The sequence below is a fragment of the Pseudopodoces humilis genome, chromosome 7, assembly GCF_049639895.1.
Source record: "Pseudopodoces humilis isolate 2021_Gansu_Grassland_sample_001 chromosome 7, ASM4963989v1, whole genome shotgun sequence".
Classification (NCBI taxonomy): Eukaryota; Metazoa; Chordata; class Aves; order Passeriformes; family Paridae; genus Pseudopodoces; species Pseudopodoces humilis.
The window spans coordinates 56868453-56891828 of NC_142206.1; the positions used below are offsets into that span (position 1 = coordinate 56868453).

A 23376-nucleotide genomic window follows, 5' to 3' on the forward strand; every position below is an offset into this window, starting at 1 on the left:
CTGTTTATAGACAGGTTTTCCCTATCCTGGAGATAAGTTTTAGTTATTTTTATATTTAGCAATTTAGTTATCATGCACAGTCAGTTCTTCCAGACCTTCCTGGAATTGGGTTGGAAGGCTTTGAGGGTCTTGGTGGTCTTGATCCCCTGCTACTGTCCATGCTCACATCTTGTTCTCATTCCTGCACTTGTGCTGTGCTGCGTTGCGTTTATTTCCAGGCGCCAGAACAAGGATGTTTGTCCTAGAAAAGTGCTGCCCTGCCTCTATAAGGCCCCTGCTCCGGCCACATTCTGGTTTGTTTTTGTCCTTTTCTCATCATTGCTTCCATTTGTAGCAGCTAATGTACCAGCTCTGCTGAGCTGCGAGCCCAGCACAATGAAGAATCCAGATGAAATCTTGTCCTTCCTGAAATCACAGCTAAGATTCTCCTGTGAAAGAATTTCACAGAATTCTCCTGTCAAAGATTTCAGCCACAGCTTTTAAGGCACACAGTCACATCCTGCTGTTTCCTACCGTGGGCAGAGCGAGCTGTGTTAAAGGAATGAGTCAGGAGCAGCCGGGGAAGAGGACAATTGTTGGTGTCTGACCCCTGGAGCGTTTGCTCCTGGAAGGTGTGCTGAGAGCGAGCCAAGGAGATGTGAGGAGAGCTGAGTGCCTTTAAGGCAGCGAAATCCCACTCGGGGAGGCTCAGCTCCTTTCCCTGTGATGCTCTTAAAGCCAGGGGCAGCACTGTGAGCAGCTGATGTTATCTAATACCTCCAGCACACTGAATCTCTGGGGCTTTTTAGCGGGCGAGGCCATCAGACTGTGTTAACACACACGTCCTATTTTCCTTTTTTCCTTCAGATTAGAGTAATTTCTTTTTAAATTGCCTTCCTCTTCTTGCTTGAGGTTTTAATGCATCACATGTGGTTTCTTGACTGAATCACTTGTCAGTTCTGTGTCACATGGTTTTTAGAAAAGCTTTATTTTAAGTTGAATTCTGCATTCACGTGTCCTGAAAGTGAAGGTTGTCCCAAGGTTCATTCACCATCCCTATTTTCATTTTCCAGACCCTCTCAATGGTGTATTAGTGAGTGTCCTGATGCAGAAGCAATGCCAGAGGCAGAGACCATCACTTGGCTATCAGCCCTTGTCCCTGAAGATCACTTGTGTTCTGGTGACCCTGGGGACTTTCACAGGTTCTGAGGTCTGAATTAAGCCACTCACAACTGCAGGAGCTTAGTTCAGAGCTGTTTGCACTTCACCAGCTGGTGCTCACACCCTCAGTCCCCATCAGTCCTGGGAAGTGACTTGCTTACATGGAAAGGGGTCAGAGCATCATCCTTGTCTCAGGCCTTTTCCCTCCCTCTCTGGTCTTTAATTCTCTGGGGTTTATTTTCTTTTATATGAACACGTTGTCCCAGAAAATTAAGTACTATAGCTATAGTTTATCTTCAGTGACTGTTTAGTGTGGTTACCAAGCAAGTAAGTTACACCCTCAAAAATCTATTTGGTTTTATTTTGTGCACATCTTAGCAGACTTTGCAGCTGCCATTATTCTTGAAAAGACTTTCATTGTGGAAAATTTGGGAAGATTTTTATTGTTTAGCTTTATGTTATGTTCACCGCTCTCTCCAGATATGTTAATACTCAATTGCAATATTTCCTAAAGGACTGTTCCACTGATTTATATCTAATACCACCTCTGATGGTGTCTACACTTGTTTGCTGAATGTGCTTGGGTGAGAAGAGCCCACTCCAAGCCTTCAAATAAAGTGAACTTGTCCAAATTGTTGGTTGGTGGTCCTGGGCTGGAAATTTCTGGAGAAACTGCTCAGGGATCTGGACCAAACCCATGTGAGGAATTTATCAGTACAGATAATGCAGCAATTCCCTGTGTGTTTGTAGCTGTGTGGTTACAGACAGCCCAGCAAAAACCATCCTCCACCTTCTGCCACCGAGAGCCCCACAGATCCTTCCAAGCGAGAATTACGGATCTGAGGTGAGAGTTTTCTCTGCAGCTCTTACTTCCCATCTCCTGCTCCCCTGAGCAATTCCTTGGGTCTTTGCCCCTCTTCAGGGACACGGGGATTTGAGTTTAAGGCATTTAAAGCAAGGAAGTGAGTCCTTGGAGGACTGTGTGTGACTTTGCTAGGTAGAAGAGCAGCATAAAAATAGAAAGGGAGAACTGCAGCAGCTTCAAGTTCAGCCCCTGCCAGACGGCGTGGGACAGCTGTGGGAGCAGAGTGAGGCTGCAAGAGCTGGCGTGGGTTTGCTGTCTCACTTCTGTAGCTGTGAGCTGGACTCTTTTCCCTGTGCCTCACTCCTTTCCCTCTCCTTTCTGCCACTTCTTCATCCCCCGTACACTCATCTCTTCTGGGCGCTGGTCAGGTCCTACTGACCGTGGGAAATGAGGAGCAATTGCACCTCTGGATCCCCTTCCTGAGGAGCAGGGGGAGCACAGTGGATTTCTTTTGCTTGGCTCTGGCTGCACTCGTGGCTGAGTGCAGAACTTGGTGCCAAGTGTGAAACTCTTGAATGCATCCAGGGCAACAAAGCTGGTGAAGGGACTGGAAGGAGTGTGGGGAGCAGCTGAGCACTTTGGGCCTGTCTGGTCTGGAGAAAAAGGGGCTGAGGGGTGACCTCAATTCCCCCTGCAGCTGCTTGAGGAGGGGAAGGGGAGAGAGCTGATCTCCCTGGGATCCAATGGCAGGATGCATGGGAATGGTTCAGAGCTGCTCCAGGGAAGGTTTACTGGAAATCAGGAAGCATTTCCTTACTGAGAGGATGGTCAAAAACCAGAACAGGCTTCCTAGAGAGATGGTTGATACCCTCAGCCCATCAGTGTTTAAGAGGAATTTGGACATTGCCCATAAGATCATGCTGTAACTTTTGATCAGCCTTCAAGTGGTCAGGCAGTTGAATTAGATAATGGTTGTAGATTCTCCTCTCCTCTCCGGGAGGTTTGGAGTACTCTGGATTCACAGCACAGTCTGGATTAGCACATTTTGCCTTCAGACTGCAGGCAGATGCATCATGATCTTTAGTAGTGTTTCAGAGCCACAGTAATCTCCCAGGGTACCAGCAGGCCAATATTCTCTTCTGGATATAATCTCTGAGTTAAATACCTTCCTCAGACATCCTGACCACACTTCTGTAGGAGCAAGAGACAAATCACCAGCTATGTTAAAAGCAGGACTGAACCCAATTCTGATAATCCTTTGACATTACAGAGGTAGACTTATTCTTTTCCTGTATGTGTAACTTCCCTGTCTAAATCTAAATCAAAAGGTCGTTTTATGCTGTTTGTCTGCTGGTCTCCATTGAGAAATGCAAGGCAATTTAGCATACATCTCATTCAAGGATCTTTGAACAGCATTGTCTGGCTGCAGAAAAAAGATCCCTGTGTGCTGGTGTGATGCTTTCTGCACAGGGACTCAGCAGCTGATACTCCAGGCACTCAGCTGATTTACCCCAGTGCAAGGTAGGAGCATCCCTTCCTCAGGCAGGCAGAGCAGTCTGGCTGATTTGTTTGTGTGTGGAAAGATCATTAAACAGGAATGTCAGGGATGGGCAGTGTCCATAGGGAGACAAAAATGTGACTGGCTGTGTTAGAGTGAAGATGCAGATTGATGATTATTTGCTGTTGTGCTTTCTGTGAATTCATACTATTCTCTTGTTTGGAAAGCTCTCATAATTAAGATATTCTCCTTGATTGACACAGAAAACATTCTGCAGGCTGTCTGTTGATGTCAGTTCAAGGCAGCATTGCTTGCACAGGACATGACTGCTATTAAAAAAAAAAATCAAAGGTTTGCTATTTTTAATCTTGTAAATATTAAAAAAAAAAACATTTTGTGTTTACCTCCCCTCATCGATTAAAATTGATGCTTTTAATCTCTTCCCACTGAAAAGGAAGGGCAGGGAATGTGCATGGTGCAATGGGAAGGAACATTGCCATTTCATTTTTGATTTCCAGATAAGAAAGTTTTTGCCAGCAGGCAGGATTTGCACAGGAAGTGGGGACAGAGGTGTGTTGTGTTATCTCACAAACCTCCAAGCAATTATTCCAGAGCAATGGATTTCTTCTTACAGGGGCTGCTGAGCCTAATTGCTCTGTAGATCTATGATTTCTTTTCAACCTGATAACTTCAAGAAAAGGGGAAAATGCTAAAAAACTGAGATGATTAATTCTGTCATTGCTTCCTGGAGCTGAACACCGGACATTTTAGCAGCAGCATAGTATGACTTGAAGGTAAAAAATGAGCTTCTACCCCAGACTTGTCATTCCCTAACCCTTACTTCTGCCAGACCAGGAATGCTGGTGGAAATGTACCCATGGCCATGGCTGGGGAAAGAGAACTTTTGCCTGTTCATTGGGATCATATCAGTGGATCCCCATGGGCTTCACAAGGCACAGGCAGAGCTTTCATCCATGTGGGAGTTGTCTGGCTGTACCCAAAATAGGATCCATTTTGACCCATCTAGAGATGATCAGTAACCACTTCACAGCAGTTTTGCAGTGGAGACAGCACTGATTTTATTTATTAGGTTTTTGCCTTCACTTGAACAAAAAGGCTCAATTAACTAACTAACTAACTAAATATTTATGCCAAATAAAACTCCCTGTGTAAGGCTTTTCTTTTCTGTACAAGCATAAATCCATTAATCTATTAATTTTCAGCTCACACTTCACAGATGCAATAATACCCAACGTGCTGGTTCAGCACACAATAATCATTGCAGTCCTGCAAATCCTAGATTTACCTTATTTTCAGTGGTATTTTGGAGCTGCTTTCTAAATTGCAAGTAGGAAAGTACTAAATTGTAAACAAAGTGCAAGAGAAACTTTGTGGGAAAGTTTGCATGAGTCCCACTAGTTTTAGTTAAAAATAAAACCCAGCCTGTCACTTCCAGCTTAATAATGGCTGATTGACTGTGCCTTTTTTAATTGTCTGCTAGTGGCTGTGATTAGCAAGCTGGCTCAGTTTAGGTCCCATGCAAAGAAAGTCAGGAGGAGCAAATTCAGGAGATGCTTAAATATATTCCAGAGGTGGGCACAGCTGTCAGGAGGGACAGGGACATTCTGGGAAGCACCTGAAATAAGCTGAGTCCCCTATTATTGCACTTCTGAGCAACTTACTGAAAGCTAAAAATATTCTGTGCATTTATGAAGGGATATATATTATTATTTTGCTTTTTCTCCCATATTTTTACTTCTCAGAGGTTACAGCTCTAGCTCTTAATTTGTTTCCCTTCCAGAAGATATCAAAACTGTAGTATAGTTTTTAGTTGTAGGTTACTGTTAAAGAAAGGAGCACAGTGTGATCGTCATAAACACTTCTGATTCTCTTAACTCCATTAATTAAGCTGTCAGTGATCTTTTGATATTTTGAACTTTGGGACCTCCCCTCTGACTTCTGGGTGAATATCGGATTTTTTATTAGTAGTTCACAAAGCTGTCTCAGCTGCCAAAAAGGTTCTATATACTGTTTCCTATATTCAATTTCCATCAGTCACTGTACCTCCAGAGCAGGGGGACTTACCTCTCTGTGCTCACTGAGTACATATCCCTTTGGAAGCAGTCCATTGTCCTCTTTTTTATTATGAACAGCACTCCTGTTACCACAGGAACAGGCTCTGGCTTTTTCTGAGAGCCTAAAACACTTCACACTCCCTTAAAAATGTGAAAATGGGGACCTAAGCAACCAGCAGATGACAGCAGCAAAGAACAGCTATTTCTAATCAGGATATTTCTCACTGGTCAGATGAAATGAAGCCTTTTTTTAATGATTAAATTTACTTTTCCATTCATGCCCATTACTTCCCTCTCAGTGTGCAGACATCGTTTTCCTTGTCCATGTCCCTGACCTTAACAGAGCATCCTGTCATCTCTGTAATTAATTTCTGTGTCTGACCTCACTATTTTCACCAATTCTGCCTTCCTTGACTCTGTGCCACTGTAGTGAATTTCCATGGTGTGTCTGAGGTAAATCCATGTTTAAATGGAGCAGTTGTTGGTGAGAGTAGCTCAATTATGGACGACCATGCTTCTCCCTGGCTGTATCGGCCATCCTGCCAAGGAAGGCTGCACTAGAAATGTAAATGGATGAACTGAATCATGCATGTTTTTCATGTGTGAATAATTGTCCCTGTTCCCATTTAGTGAAGGACTCAGCCAACAACCTCAAGATGTTCTACAAAAGTACATGAATAATAATTTACAAGCTCAGTGCAGCCATGCATTAATGTACCAAACAGATGCCTGACTGAGCCTGATGAACCATCAGCTGTAACTTAAAGCATTTGTTAGAAATTTTCTAGTGTCCCATGAAGAGCTTCCTGCCAGACCAGTTGGGCTCAAATTCAGTCCAACGTGTCAGACAGCTGCTAATAGGGATGGTAAGGAATCTGCTGGGACAGAGACTGGGCTTGCAAAACCCCAACAGCCTTCTTTAGCCTTTGGCCTCCTTCAGGGCAAGGTGCTCTGGCCCCCTGCATCAGCCCTGCCCCATGGTGGAACGTAGAATTACAGATTCACAGAATGGTTTGGGTCTGTTTGGCTTCAAAGATCATTTCCACACTTGCTGCCATGGGCAGGGACACCTTCCACTAGAGCAGTTTGCTCCGAGCCCCATCCAGTGAGGCTTTGCACACTCAGGGATGGGGCATCCACAGCTTCTCTGGGCACCCTGTGCCAGGGCCACCCTCACAGGGAAGATTCCCTTCTTAAATTGAATCTAAACCTGCCCTCTGGCAATATAAATCCATTTTCCCTTGTCCTATTACTGCGTGCCCTGGTCAAAAGTCTGTCTCCAGCGCTCTTGTAGCCCCTTTGGATACTGGAAGGAGCTCTCAGGTCATCTCCCTGGAGCCTTGTCCAGGCTGAATAAGCCCAGCTCTCTCTGCCTGTCATCATAGGTGAGGTGCTGCAGCCCTCTGAGCCCCTTCATAGTCTTGACATCCAACACAGTTGCACGTTTGTAGGCATCCCCCAGCATCTGAGGCAGATATCAAACCCCTCTGAGGAGAGGCAGCCTCCTGACAAGGCCTTCCTGGGAGAAGGAGACTGAAGAACTTCTGTCTTGTGTGGGAGGGATTAGCTGGATTTTTTCTGGCATCAGAAAAAAAATAAATAAATAAAAACCCAGGGAGATGCTTTAGCCAACGTTTCTGAGCTGAGAAGGAGCTCTGGGAGGCAAACCCAGAATTTGAGATGGAAAATAACAGAGGTGGAGATCTGTAGTTTTTGTGTAGAGTCTTTTTACATCCCTGCAGCAGTGTTTATCCTGCACCAGCTAGTGTTTCATTAATTGTGTGTGCACAGGGAATGGTAGAAGGCAATACAAACTCTGGGTAAACAGGGTGAAGCATGGCCACAAATAGGGAAATACAGAATCATCAAAGTTATTGATGGCAAAGACCTGTTACTTGTGCAGGTACAGGGTTTTCTTCTAGCCCCAGAGAGGAAGAGGGGACTGACTCCAGTTTTACATGAGGAGGTAATTTCTGATCATTTTTAAAGCCAGGTTTTCCAGAGTATGCAATACTGAGGATTACAAACTAATTTGTTTAGGTCTGGAGCAATGAGATAAGCAAGGGCTGCAAAAACAGCAGGCTCAGCCCCTACAGAGCATCCCATGTCAGTGCCTGAGTACATGGATGGGAACAAAAACAGTGCTGGTGAGCTTTATAGAGATCCACAGCCAGCAAAGAGCCGTGGCTGAGGTACAGATAGTAGGGAAGATCACCAAGAAGCACATGAGAAAAATGGAAGGAGCTTTCCCCAAGTGTAGATGAGGTGTAGAGACCCAATAGAATGATACCCACAAGCAGGATATGGTCAGATTGTTAAAACCCTTCCCAGCACAGCCTTAGCTCATGGCCATGAAAGCCCAGGGACTGATTTAATGCAGTCAGCATGCAAGTGGGAAGGAAATGGCTCTTCACTACACCATCTGTTCATGCCATCTCCCTAACCCCACCAGTTAACTCTGCTCTTCCTCCTGTGGATGGATTCCCTTCAGGAATAAACACAAGGCTCTGCAGAGTCCCCACTTGCCTCAGTCACATCTCCTGAGCTGGGGAAACATCAGTGCTCCCTCTGGGGACAGGGAGAACACTAAATCCTCTGGGGGTGAGTGTCACGTAGGCAGCCCCATGGTGCTGTCCACAAGAGGACTGTCAGCAGCAGCTCCATCTCTCACAAGTGGCTTCAGGGAGCAGCACACTGAATTTCACATGGCTGATGCTGTGTTTCTGTGCTGTGGTGGAGAGAGAGCTCACTAGCTGGTGGACAGCTCTCCTCCTGGCTTTCCAGGCTGTGGGTGATTTCTCTTGACTCTCTGTCCCACAAAGGAAGAGCTCTTTGCTGATGCACATTCAAGTACGAGGAAACATTAGCAAAATCATTTAAATGTGGTCTTTAAAAATTAATTTGATTTGATTATGCTGTAAGTAGAAGGCCCCTGCTCTGCTGACAATTACAGAGATGTCTCTAAAATGACTGTAATTCCTTCAGTCTCCTCAGCTGAAGCACCCTCAGTGGAGAGCTATGCCAGCCACTTAAGGCTAAAGGGACAAGTTTTAGGTGAAAGTAGCACATCCTCTTCATGGTGTATTTCTTCTTGACAGCATACTTAATGCTTTCATGCTTGTGTCTTGGGTCTTTTTTTTCTCCCCAAGTGGTTCCTCCCCACTGAAGCAGTGGCTGTCATCATATTAAAGGTAATTTCAGCATGTTCCAACAGCCAGCTCTCCTTAATCACACACTGCCAACCAAGAGCTCCCAACTGGGAAAAGCTTTGCTCTTGCTGGGTGAGGTGTTTCACTTGAAGAATCCCTGGGATACTTTTTACAGTTATTTCACCAAGCTTTCTATAGTTAAATTAAGTAGATGATGGAAGTTTAAATAACCTTTTGGTCTTCTTTCCCTGTCAAATTTGGATTTCCCAGTGGTTTAACTGAGTTATTTCACATCTATTGCATAGTGGGCTGAGTCTGTCTTTGAGAGGTGTTAATCCGTTTCAAGTCTTGATTTCAAATTGAAAGAATTTCCAGGTCACCCTGTCAGTGGATTTTGTGCTGTGTCTGAGCACAGATGTGAGTTGCTGAAGTGCCCCAACTCATTCTCCCTGCCAGCTTTGTTTGCAGGGCATCCCATGGGTGAGGTAGACACTGGGATATGGTCAAGTGGTCATTTGAGCTCAGGTTTCGTCCCAAAGATCTGTAGAAAGGGAGTGAGTGCTGGCAGAAGTGTCCTGACTTTGCTCTAGGCAGCTTCAGTCTTCTCTGGTATGGCAAAAGGCTGTATAGGAAAAGGAATAGCTGAGGTAATTTGGCCATGGTTGGCTGGCTGAGTGCAGAACCACAGTGCAGTGTGAGCTGGGCTTGGAAACAGAGACAGGTGAGAGCAGTTCTGAATGCAGCCTAATCAGAGAATGACAGAATCCCATGGTGGTTCAGGTTGGAAGGGACCTCAGTGGATCATCAGGTCCCACCTCCCTGTTCCAGCAGGGCCATCCCAGAGCACAGAGCACAAGATTGTGTCCAGATGGGTCTGGAGTATCTCCAGCAAGGGAGACTCCACACCCGCTCTGGGCAACCTGTTCCAGTGCTCAGTCACTGCATAGGAAAGAAGTTTTCCCTCGTGTTCAGTGGAACTCCTGAGCATCAGTTTCTGCCTATTTTCTCCTGCTTGCCACAACTGAGAAGAGCCTTTCTCTGTCTTCTTGGATCCTGCCTTTCTGCAGGGGGACACTGCTGTGGGACAAAAGGAGCCCTGGTGCCCTTCTATGTGGTGTGACATAGGTCAGGTCTTTGACTGGGATCTAGAAGCAGATGGGAAAGAAACAAATGACTGCCCATCCACCAGTCTAAAACTGCTCCAGTCAGGAATACTGGAATGTTTTTGGCTTAGCTTGAGTCTGGAGTTGACTCTCCCCACTAAATTGGTCTCTGTTATTAGCCCTGATTCAGATGAGGAATATCTGACAGTGACTGAGCAGCATGTTTTACCCCCCTGTTTTGTAATACAAGGTGGTGATGTCTTGGCTCTTGTAGGTACAGAGGCTGCCCGCTGTCCCTTCCACTTGGGTTTTTAAAATTATTTTTTCATTCCTGACTTACCAGTTCCAGACAAAACTGATGGTGTTCTACATGGCATGGCAATGGAAGTGCATTGTTTTAATTGAAGATCCTGCTGTAAAAGCTTTTCAATAAATTAACAAAACCTTGAAAGGGATGAAGTGAACAGAGTAGCTGGTGGCATATTCCATATAAAACCAAGGATTCTGAAAGCCAGCTAGAATGTTCTCAGCGTCAGAAACAAGGCTGATAGCAATGGGTGTTATTTTTTATTGGACCAGTGGATATAGCTGGAAAAAAATCAAAAATCTTTCAGTTACAAAATGCTTTTTCTGGTCTGAAGACTTCAGATTAAATTTCAGGCACTTTATAGTCTGGTACAGTAATATTTAAGTTAAAAAAGAAAGCCATAATGATTCCAATTAATTTAAATTTCCACTTAAAGCAGACAGGAGAGAGTAGGACATTTGGGGAACAATTTGCAATTCTTTTGCTGATGTATTACTTTGTAAATGGAGAGACTCTCTTAGGCATTTAGTGAGACCATTTAGTCTTCAGGCAAAAAGCAATAAGAGGCAAAAACAGAGAAGAAAACACGAATCCTGCAAATCCTCTGTGCCTGTGTTCTGTGTTGCTTTGTGCTGGGGATATGCAGGAACACTGCACAAGCAGGGCTGGCCAAAAGCCAAACATGAAGATTTTGATATTTTTCACTGGAATAAAAGCACAACCTTCTGAAAATTGTCACTAAATAAACAGAAATAGTTCTGCCTCCCTCCTCACCCCTCTCCCAACACAAACCTGAGCAGCAGTAAGTTGTCCTGGTCTGGATTTAATTCCAGCAATTAACTGCAATTAAAGTTGAGCCCTTTCAATTATTTCAAATCCAGAACTCTACACACCAGCCAGTGGTGAGAAGAAAGGTTGTTATTATATTAATAATCTTTTACTTCTAAAAAATATATTTATATGTTTAATCTTTTTGCAGTATGGATTTTCCTACTACAGGGGCTTTAGGTTGGAAACCTTGGTTTCTTCCCCTTAGCTTATCCACTCAAGAGCTCAGTGACCCTGGGCAAGTGATGCATGACCTCTCTGTGCCCTGGTGGCCTCTGGCACAAATGGCAGCTACGTAAATCCAACTTCCTCCAATACAGGGAAAGGGGAGTGGTGGATTAGTGCTGCATATTATTATTGATGATTGATTTTCTGCTCCAAGTTAAATCAGGCTGAAGAGCAGCTTATGAAGTCTTTTGGCACTTTTTCTCTGTTTCTGCAGTGTGCCCCAAGCTCGAACCACCCTGCTGTCATCTGGAGGCTTTGAACTGTGTTTCCCTCTCCCTGCCCAGGAGCGTGTCCCCCTTAGGAGATCCTGGGAGAAATTAAGGCTGTTTTCTCTTTTAATCATCTCTGGTAAAATGCAGAGACAGTAGCTCATCTGCAGCACAGATGAGCCTGGATCAATTGGCAGTGCTGCTGACTGACATTTCATTAGGCCAGTGCCAATAGCAGGTATTGATCCAGCGGCCAATCGATATAAGTTTTCCTGATGGAGTTGGGAACTGTCCTGTGGAAAGGGGCACTGTCTGGCAGTGAGCACAGCACCCCTCAGCTGGGCTGGGAGGCACTGGGAAGCTCCCTGCAGCTCCTGAGCCCTGGGGTACCTGATGGTGATGTTCTGGCAGGATTGGTGGTGACAACGCGGTCGTGGTGCCACGTGCCACCATCTCTTTACACCAGTGGGGTTCTCTGAAAGTCATGAGATGGTCTGGTTGGGGTGGGTGAAGCTGTCTTTGCTGGGATTCACTTCCACATGCAGTGAAAGATCTTGGGTCTAATGGGCTTGGATTTTTAGCCATCTGCAGGGTTCCCCTTTCCCCCTCAGCTTCCCTTCTTGCAGGAGAAAGAAACATCTGCAAAATGGAAAAAAAAAATAAAAAGAAATCCTGTCAAGAGAAATCTGCTCTTCTCTCTACCTTAATTCCAGACAAAGAAAGAGGAGAAATATCTCCCTTGCCCTTTGCTCTCTAATAATATGCAAGGAAGAAAAGAGGAAGGGGAAGGCGAGATGAATATGTGTTACTCTCCATCAAGAGCACATCTGCAAGTAGTTTGCTCACCCACCAAATGACCAGTCCAGATTAGACTTGTTTACATGTGGGAGTTGTTAGGGAGTAAAGGAAGGCATGAATTTAACTCCCAAAGTGGATAAACCTAACCAGTGGGAGGGAACAGGGGTCTCCACAAGGCACTGCTCAGTAATAGTTACACTGCAGCAGTCATACTCAAATTGTTCTCTGCTCAATTTCCCCGTGTTTAACCAACTCTGTGTTATATACAGAAAACACATTAGACTCTGATTCAATGCATTATTTCAGCTCCCTGATCCAGTTCAGTCTTTTTATTGAGTTCAGTGTAGGATTTAGGGTCCTTAAAAGGGATTAGGAGGCTAAAGCTGGGCTTCTTTGCTGCCACTTGTGACAGGAGCCCAAGAGGGGCTGTGTGTGTTTGGACCATGGTCACAGTCCTTCTGAGGCCACACAGATTAATACTTCACTCTGCAACAGACTGACCCTAAACAAAGCCAAGCAGCAACAGACCCTGATTGAAACCCACCATAAATTCATAAACAAAGTAGCTTTTCAGGTTTATTGATTAAAGTAATTTTGTATGGGGAAGATGCATTTTGCTCACTTGGATAGTATTGCGGAAGTCATTCTGAATCTGTCTGCTCTGCAACATGCTAAAGCATCTGCTGTTTGGTTACAGCAATGAAAACAGAAAATAGTGAGTGAAAAAGCAGCAAAAATAAGCAATCAATTCCAATTCCAGTCTCATTTAAAAACAGTGGCAAAACTCCCCACTTCCAAAGGTGCACAGTGCCCTTCTTCAGCATCCCTTTCCCAGCAGACCTCAGAGACAACAGCTGAACCTGCAGCCTCAGGAAATCTGAGTTGTTTGTCCCTGGGATGTGAAAAGATGGAGGCATCTCTGGGCAGGAGGTGCTCAGGCCTGAGTGACTGAAGGAACAGAAGAGCTCCTGATTCAGGAAACTGAGCTGCTCTCAGATAACACTCTTGTAGTTGGTGGAAATCTGTAATTTTGCCAAGGGAGGAAAAGGTTTTGGCATTTCTTTTGGAAATCTGACTCCCTAGCTCAGCCCACACTTGGCTGAACATGTAATCACACCGTTTAAAGAACGAGTGTCCGTCACAGCAGCTGAGTGATCTGACTGATCCTCCCTTGCAGAGTGGTGCTAGTGCTTTAATCAATCAGGGGATTGATGTCTCAGGGGCTGAGGACAGGACTCATTGTGCATCCCTGGTGCACTGCCCTGAACATCTTGGGGCAGCAGTGCCCTGGGCCCTTGATCTTGAGCTGAAACCCTGAGAACACCTATGTGCATTTTTTTTCAGTGACTGTGTTTTTTTAATGAGCTGCCTCAGTTTTGGCAACAGGCCAGCACAGTGACCTCTCTGCCGTCAGCCATGGGTTTCAGCCTCTCAGCTGTAAATAGTCAGCAGTGACGGAGGGATTTCCAGCTAATTGGGGAAATGAGGGCAGTGTTATTATCCTCTCTTACACAGGGGCAGATGGAGACATGAAGAGGCAGAGTGATTTGTACAGCACTTCCCACTTGGCTGAAGGTCAGGCCAGCAGGATAATCCATCCCTGTGGATCCCAGCCTGGTGCTCTCTGTGTTTGGCCACGATGCTCTGGGGATGTGACAAATGAGACTTGGATCTCTGCCTGCTTCTCTCCTCTTTCTTCTTCCATCCAGCCATGTTTTAAATGAAATCAGGATGACTTCAGATCCATACCAAGTATGAAGTGGATGGGTCAGACTCTTAACCAATTTCTACTTAATATTCATGCTTTTTCAGAAATGCAGATCAGCCTAATTGGCTGCCAGCGTGCACAGATGTCTCTCTGCAAGAGTACTCAGGTGCTTTGAGAATTGATTGCAAACATGAAATGGAACCAGATTAGAATTTGACCTACAGTAACAAATTTCTAAACCACAGGACAAGCAGTAAAGAGATGATGGAGTTTCTGGACTTTGGAAATCAGTTATTGGCTGTTGTTGTGCTTTTCTGAAGGGTCTCTCCCTCATTACATGTCCTGATTTTTCTTTAGATGAGCAACTTGGGGACAAAGATCTTTATTGGGTCATCATAAAAGAATGAACCTTTTCCTTGCACATAAAATGCCATTAAATATCCCTTAAAAGGGCTTTTTCAGCATCGAGGAAATAATTGTCATTTCCTTGAATTGACATCACTCTGTTACTTGGGTTGGAAATCTTCACATCTTTTACAGGTCAATTCTATAGTAGCTTAGGAAGAATGTACATGAATACAGTTTCTCCAAAGCAAAATTTAAATGTGCTTGGTAGGAAGCTTTTGCTGTGGCATGTTACCGTGTCTGTGCAGTAAGGGTCAATGGAAATTTGCAGAAAGGCTATTATTTACTGTTTCTTTCAAGCAGCCAGAAGACTAACCTACAGAAATCTTCTTTTCCTCCAAAATCCAGCATGAAAGACTGTTTAGTGAAACATCCCTATCCTGGAGATTAACTAATTGCTCAGCAGTCAGTCATTTTCACTGCACAGCCAAGGACAGCGATTCCTTTCTCACGCACAGATGGAGCAATGCTTTAACACAAAACAGTTCCTGGGACAGGAGGATTAAGGGGAATTTACTGGAGAGCAATTAAAAGAGTTGTTAGAGCAGTTTGTTTTTGAGGCTGAATTTCACATCAAAGTGAAGCTATCTGAGGAGTGTACAGAACAGAACAACAATAAAGCCATCATTTCAAAACATCTACTCTGCATCCATGGAGTGCAGATTAATAAAGTGAGCTAGGAGTTTATGGAGATTTGCAGGAGTGAATTATGGAAGCAGCCTAAAGGCTTGTGTGGGGTCATTTCCTATTCATCCATTTCTGCCCTGTCTTTCATAGTTTAACTTTTAGAATTTGCATTTTAATTCGCATAAACAAAAAAGGAATATTTTTTAATATCATGTAAGGTTTTTTTTTTATTTTTCCCAAAGATAATATCTGAAAAATAAGATTGAATAGAATTTTAGCATCAGGTATTAGCAATGAGTTGTGTTCTCTGGGACCTGCCTAGATTTTAAAAACACCTTAGCTTTGGAGCAAGGGTTATACATTAGGAATTGGGCTTGGCTAGCCTAGTTTTCAGAATATCAGAAAAGAGGATCCCAGATATGCCCTGTTTTGACAGCTAAAGGTTCCTAGTGGGGACCAGGACTCAAGGACTGAGGGTTGAAGCATCCTAGACCTCCCCTGAGCCCATCAGAGCAATGGAATGGGAAGGGTTTGCTGGGTGTGGCAGTGCTTAGTGCCAGTGGTGGGAGTGATCCAAGCAGGATCTATCCTACAACATCAGGGATGAGCTTTGAAGTGCAAAGGGTTTTTCCCAGGGGCTGTGGGAAGGGCATCTCCCTTCCCCTGCTGGAAGGTTTTCCTGGGAAGTGTAGTGACAACAAGGGGGAAGGGGTGGCTTTCCTTTCCCTGCTGGTGGTGCATCCTGTTGCTCCATGTAGGCAAAAACATCTGGTTTTCCACAGGCTCTCACTGAGAGCCACCAGTCTGGCAGGGTCTCCTGGGCAGTCTTGGCTTGTCCTCCCTCTACAGCTTTTGAAAGAATAATGTTTGTCTGAGGACTGGCTGGTCCCTGAGGCTGTGGGGCAATACCCCAACATGCTGGGGTGGAAATAAAAATAGCATCAGGTGAAGGGTGCAGATATCCACACAGAGAAAAACTTTACAGGAGGCTTTTTTATGCGGTCTGCACCAAAGCCTGACATTTGCACTGCCACAGGTAGGGATTTGAATCCTCCATGCCCACCATCCACAGAAGATGTCTGCACAAAGGGACAGGCACCGTACAGACACCAGAGGCAAACAGCATCTCAGGGTACAGCTTGTCTGACCTGCTTTAACATTCAGCTGCAGGTGAGATGACTCACACCTTCCAAGTGCTTTTGTCTTCCTCCCTCCGCTGTGCAGGGCTCCTGGAGGGTGAGTTCAGATGCAGAGAGAAGCTTTGTAGGTGAGCCCTGTTCTGTCTGTGCTCTGGAAATTGGGTGTATTTTATGGAGCAGGAAATGTATTTATGTATTATGTATTTTCAGGAGCAGGAAATAGCACACTCATCTGCGCTGGGGTATCCTGTGTCTAAATCCTGGATCTGACACAAATCCACCTTCCACATTAGCATGACAAAAATATAAATTACTTCTGTGCAGTGCACTCCAAGATGTGAAAATTAATAGTGTTTTTTGCAGATGTCTTTACGGAAATTTATGTTGTACAGCCTTGTAGCATTATTTCCAAAGAAAATGAGATCTGTGTTATTGCAGTATTGGATATTGGTTGTACCACTTAAAACTTTTAAAATCCTTTTGCCAGCTTCAGCTAAGCTTGTGTCATTTCAGGCCAAGGAGGCAAGGGAAGGCAGCTCTCCTGTTTCCAAAAAAGAAAAAAAAAAAAAGGCAAAAAGCTTTATATAAAAGGATGCCAAGACCAACACACCTTGTGAAAACACTCCAATTCCCTTTTTGTATGGAAAGTAGACATTCCTGGAAGAGATGGACCAGTCCAAATCCTTCTGGTGGGATCTGAAAGCTGATAAAGGAGCTGCTGAGTGGGTCTCAGCCAACTGCAAACCAGCTGCCAGCTCTGCTGCGTGGTCCAAGGAAGGGTGCATTTCCCTGAGGTCCTGCCTCCATCATTTGGAAAGCTCCAAAACTTTGTCTGCTCATCCCACTTGCTCCATCTGCAGTGTTTTCAAGTACAGCTCTGGACCAGAACTGTCAGATGGGTCCAGGTTAAAAAAAAGCCCTATATTTCTGCAAATTTATTAACCTGGTTCAGACTAGATGATCTTGATTCCAACCTTAATGATTCTATAATTTTTATCTCACTGATCTCAGATGCCTTCTAAGATGTCGCTGTATTAAATAGGAACAAAAATACAGGGATCTGGACAAGTACATAGGGTTGTGAACAATCAGATGCAAGGGAGATGGGGCTTCTACAAGACATTGATGCAGACAAGATAATTACCCCTGAAACAAACTTTTGAGAGATGATGTACACTGACACCAGCCTGGTCTGTGCTTTAACAAGAGTGACCTGAGGTTACTGAGTGGATGTAGCTGTGGGGATTGAAGTGTGGTGTTTCTGCTGCAGAAATGCCCAGTGAGCTGAGTCAAACCAATTCCCCCAGGAAAGGGTCTTCACATTGTGAAAATCTTTGCTTTTTGATGGCTTTGTGTGGCTCTCCCTCCCTCCTTCCCTCTCTCCCTCAGTCTGCACACACACTGCATCCATCACCATGACAACTGTGGGCCCTCTGGATCCATGGCTGTCCCTGTCTGGATTTCTGTGGAGAGGAGCAGGCACACCTTGAGTGCCACTAGCAACAGCATGGGATGTTCAGGCACAGAACAGGATGATCTCTGGTCAAACACCTGCCACTTTTTATGAACTTACTGTAATTCTTCAAGACTTTTACCAGCTCTTTAATCCCTTCACCTGCCTTGGAGTCACTTATTAAGGGATCTTTGTGAGATCTCCTGTATGGAGCAAGGTCATGGAGGGATGATTTTCACAATACTGCTACAAAAAAAGACAGCAGACAAGGGATGCATTTCAAAGCACCTGAAAAAGCCACAGCTTTACTCATTAATTCAGTGTGTGTGTCTCAGCCTCGAGCTGGCTTCCTGACTCACTGCTGTTGCCCTCATCTGCACTTGGTTTTGGGGTTGGTTATAGGAGCTGACACCTCACAGGAGCTGCTCCAGCAGTGACACATCCACTGCCAGCACCTTTGGGAAGGTCCCCCTTTGGAAGGGACAGAGTTCACACTCACAGGAGTTACCTCTTGGTATGGAAGGGAGGGAAAGGAGGCTGAGGTCAAGATCAGATGGAGAATCTGAAATTGCTGTTGTCTCCTCCATGCCTGCCTCATAAATAACTGGAGTATTTCAGTCCCCATGGCTGGCTATCAGTTAACTTCTGCTTCATCTTTGCCAGCTCAGTAATTAATGTCATCTCTGTTGCCCCTTCTTCCCAAAATAAATGCACTAAAAAGAACTCAGGAACCTGGGACAAAATTTGTTCCACATGAAACAGTCTTTCACAATCTGATCCATAAAGGGAGTCCTGCACTTAATGTCTGTTACATTAATTAATTTAGAACATGATGTGAGACAGGAGAGTGGCTCTTTACTCCTTGAGATAAACTCTATACACAAGTAATTCAGCTTCTGATTAACTCTTTGGAAGATTGTGTCTGTTCCTGGGACAGATATTTGGACAAGCCTATGTATAACTTCACTAAAAAGGGTCAGGAACAAGTGAAATAGTTCATCCAATTTAAGATTTCAAAATAATACTCTCCTAATCTGCAGAGAGATGTCAGATTGCATGAGATGTTTTTCTATTCTTATTTATAAAAAATAATAAAAAAAAAGCTGGTTGAAGTTATTAGACATTAATAGAATTAAGTCTCCACGTAAACATTTGTAAATGTAAACACATTTTAACTATTCTGGTTTAATTTAAACCACTGTGGAAGTGGATTAAATCCAGCCACATGAAAAATATCCTAATATGGAAAAAATTGGTAATGAAAAATAACTATTGCTCTGTTAGTGGTAGAATTCACATCTTGGGTTTTTTTTTTCAGTACTTTGTATGTGCAAGATCATTCTTTTCTTTTACTTGTACATATTCTACTGATCTCAAGTACTCCTGACCAAAACTGGATTCTTGCTGTGCTAGGGGTACATCTTCCTTGGTTGAGGGGAAAGAAGAGGGACAAGTTCTCCATGGGTTGATTTCCTTGAAGTAATTGAAGTAATTCCTTGAAGTATTTTAGTGGGAAAGTGAGGACCAAGAGCTCAGTCTCCATCCAAAGTGCCATTATCCCACAGAGTCAGTTGGGATGTGAGAGTCTGCTTGGTTACGCATTTCAGAGTGAAAAAGAAACTAAAGCAGCTATGAACACATAGAGGTTACATGAGAAAGCCAAGGGGGGAGGAGGCCCAGGGCTGGGCTCCACTGAGGTAGATGAGTCCTGAATTCTTGACTCTCAGCTAACCCCAGGACTTTGGAGTCCCTGGGCATTTCTGCACTAATTCAGCATTTGGCAGATCTGCTTCTTCAAAGGAGCTGCCCATAACATTTCCAGGCTGTAGCATTTTCTGTCCCAAGAGAAGAAAAAGGAAATAATTCATTGAAGAGGTCTGTCAGCTTGAGTCCTGCAAGAAGCTGAGAGAACATGTTCTGAGGAGGTGACTGCAGGGCTTTGGGTGTGTGTCTTCTCCACTGCATGGGCATAAAGTAGGGGTAAAGCTCATGGCTGTGAGTGGTCAGCGGGTCCTTGGCCTCACACCGCCGGACCAGCTTTGCAGCGTGTATCTGATGGCATTTCCCACCTTGGGCACACATCCCTTTCAGCTTTTCCCAAAGTGTTTGCTCTGCTCTGAGCCTCAGCAGCACTCAGGCTCAGACCCCCCTGCCACTGGGCTCGACCCATCTGAGTGAAACCTGGGGCAAAATGCTTTACAGTCATTTCCTGAGTTTCATAAGGACACACTTCAGGAGTATGAGGTACAGGTGGTGTCAGATTAGAGAGGTTTTGGCTTTTCTTCTGCCAAACCCAGCAGCAGCAGCAGCAGCAGTCACTGGTAATTATATTCTGTGCAGGGAGATAACATCTGTCTGGAGGAGGTTTGAACTGAGTCTAGAAGAGGGACAAAAGAACCAAGATTGGACTGGGGGAGAAAGGGAGGTGAGGGTAATTTTCAGCGAAGTGCAAGCTTCAGGAGAGGAATCAAAAACTGCTGCTGTGGTCTTTGTTGTTGTCATTTTGGTTATTATAAACATGCAGCAAGACAGAAGCTGTCAGAGTTGCCTCGTGCCTTTCCCAATGGCACATCCAGTGCCACACTGGCCAGGGAAGCTCCACAGGCTTGTACCAGGCTGCTGGCAGCTGCCTCCCTTCCAGCATCCCCCACTGCCTCTGCACAGCAGCTGCCAGGCACAGGCTGGCTGCAGGAGAGCAGGGTGCTCAAGCTGTGAAACAGATTTGTGGCCAGAAAGCCAGGGAAACAGAAACATGGAATGGTTTGGGTTGGAAGGGACCTTAAAGACCATCCATTTCCAACCCTGCTATGGGCAGGGACATCTTCCACTTTCTCAGATTGCCCAGAGCCCCATCCAGCCTGGTCTGGAACACTGCCAGGGTTGGGGCAGACACGGTTTCTCTGATCAGCCTGTGCCAGGGCCTCAGCACCCTCACAGTGAAGGATTTCTTCCTAGTCCAGCCTAACCTACTCTCATTTTAAAGCCACTCCCCCTTTGTCCTGTCACTACACAACCTTTTAAAGCAATGGGTAGAGGATGTAACCCCAGCACAGATCTTTTCAGGGGCTCAGCACAAGGCAGAGCAGCCACACAGGGACACCAGCAGAGGAACCAGCCATGTCCCCTGAGACACACCTTGGGGACACATCCTTGCAGCTGGTGGCTTTCACTATTGCATCTTCTGCCAGAGGTGCTGCGCTGCCCGCTGGGGAAAGAGAGGCACAAACAAAACATCACACACAACCCACCTTCCAAATCTGCCTTTAGGGAGCATGGCTTCAATTAAATGTAATCACTCAATTTTGAATCAAGGGCAACTTCTCTTGCCATTGTTTGCCCTCCCCAGAGGCCCGAGAGAAAGAGAGTAGCTCCATGAGGGCAGCTGCTAATGAAGGGGAGCCTCCAAATGAGGGAATGTGTCACTGCATCTAGGTCAGAGGAGTCAGATGGAAGCAACTTCCATGGTTGTCCCTTGGTTTTGTTTCTGTTTTTTTAACTGGCCTTCTAATAAATTAACCAAATTATTATAAGCAGCTGCATCTATCAGCAGCAGGCAAGGATATATCCACTGAAAGCTCTCTAATGAAGCTTTGAAGTCCAGCTCATCCCAGATTCATGCAGTGAAGGATCTGTAGCCATTGTGGCACCTCTCTACTGACTTCTGAAGATGTGAGACTTGAAAGGAAATAGATACTCAAATATGGATACTCAAGTTGATATTTCAAGGGCTTTGTTTTCCTTTTCTTGCCACACTGTCCCTTGTAGTCCATGTTTGTGTTTAATCATAGGCTGCTTCTCATAGTGTCACCAAGCAGAGAACCAGTTTCCCCACTCTGCCTCAATCCCACACTCAAGAAAACTGGATGAACATAAAAAAAAAAAATCATATGAGTAACATGCAGAAAATCAACAAAAACGTTTTGCTCTGTGAATCCTCTCCCAGCTCGAGGCTCAAATTCCTTTTTCTGTAGCAGCCTGAGACATGCTGCTGAGTGAAATAGCATTAAATGGCATGGCATGATGAGATGGTGGATACTGCTGGGTCTTAGAGCCACACACAGCCCTGTTACACTGCTTCTCCGTGCTGCTCCCTGTTCACCTACACATATAAGACATACTAATTCTGTAGTAAACACCTGTAAAGTGTGTGAAGCCGCACATGTGGCCCATGGGGGACCTAATTGCCCCCTCCAACACTCCTAAAATACCCTAACCCTAACAGCAAAACCAAAAAGTATTGAGCAGGTTGGGATTTTCCAGCCTCTGGAAGGGTGTGTACATTGAATTTATTTAGCAGCTGTGTAGTCCCTGCTGAATTACTGTTTCCTTTTGATCTGTACTAAAGATAGTGACAGAGCAGGTATGAGTGTGAGTAATGGGTAGGTTGGCATCTCAGTATTTGGGTTCTTTGTCAACTGCTTTCTTCTCTTTGTTCAGTTTCTTTACTTCTGTTGGTGTTGGGATATTTTTAGTTCAAGAAGAAGTATCTTCTGCATCAAGAAAAAAGGTGAAAGGCACTTCTAATGCATCCTGTTCAGAAAGTGTGTGTGTGTATGTACCCTATCTATAGTGGTTAATCTTGAGGTTGCTGTGTCTTGATCAGCTCCATTTGAATTCACTAAAAAAAAAAATTAAGATGGAAAGGAAGATCAGAAATAAGGATTAAGAGAGAAATGGCTGTTTATCCATCTCAAATTAATATTTTCATGTGATGTCCTTTGGGTCTTGACTTCTGGATTTATCCCCCACAGATCATCTTCAGGAAGATCAGCGATGTCAAGAAGGAGGAAGAGGAGCGCCTGCGCCAGAAGAACGAGGTGACGCTGAGCATCCCTGTGGACCACCCTGTGCGGAAACTCTTCCAGAAATTCAAGCAGCAGAAGGAGATGCGCAATCAGGGCTCCACCCACATTGATCCAGAGCGGAACCAGCTGCAGGTGGAAAGCAGGAGCGTGCAGAACGGGGCCTCCATCACGGGCACCAGCGTGGTCACCGTGTCCCAGATCACGCCCATCCAGACCACCCTGGCGTACATGAAGACCAGCGAGGCCGTGAAGCAGAACAACCGCGACGCCATGGAGCTGAAGCCAAACGGAAACGGAGACCAGAAATGTCTCAAAGTGAACAGCCCCATGAGGATGAAAAACGGGAACGGGAAAGGCTGGCTTCGGCTGAAGAACACTATGGGGGCCCACGAGGAGAAGAAGGAGGACTGGAACAACGTCACCAAGGCTGAGTCCATGGGGTTGCTGTCCGACGACCCCAAGTCCAATGACTCGGAGAACGGTGTAAATAAAAACCCACTGAGGAAAACAGATTCTTGTGACAGTGGAATAACAAAAAGTGACCTTCGCTTGGATAAAGCTGGTGAGACTCGCAGCCCCCTGGAGCACAGCCCCATCCAGGCGGATGCTAGGTGTCCTTTCTACCCCATTCCTGAGCAGGCCTTACAAACCACGCTGCAGGAAGTCAAGCACGAACTCAAAGAAGATATCCAGCTGCTAAGCAGCAGGATGGCTGCCCTTGAGAAGCAGGTGGCAGAAATTTTAAAAATATTGTCTGAAAAGAACGTATCCCAGCTCTCTTCCCCCAAGTCTCATTTATCACCCCAGTCCCCTCCCCAGATATCCTGTCAGGATATTTTTAGTGTTTCAAGGCCTGCATCACCTGAATCTGAAAAAGATGAAATCCACTTTTAGCCTATACCTATGTGTATATATGTATACAGTATATATGCAGAGTTGTATATATACCTTTATACATATATATATATATGTGTGTGTATACGGTAAATATATATACATATATATTTTCACTTGCATCCAATATGACTTGAACACACCAAGGATTTTGATATGTAAATATTGCATGTCCAGCTGGATTCTGGCCTGCCAAAGAAAGCAA

General features: G+C 44.9%; 1 protein-coding gene across 1 annotated transcript in view; it reads left to right on the forward strand.

Moving 5' to 3' along the window:
- KCNH5 (potassium voltage-gated channel subfamily H member 5) overlaps positions 1-23171 on the forward strand; it is a 148657-nt gene extending 125486 nt beyond the window's left edge. Inside the window, exon 11 of the mRNA XM_005520053.2 lies at positions 22224-23171. Coding sequence (XP_005520110.1) covers positions 22224-23171 — 948 coding nt within the window. The remainder of the gene's footprint in view (positions 1-22223) is intronic.
- The last annotated feature ends 205 nt before the right edge of the window (positions 23172-23376 follow it).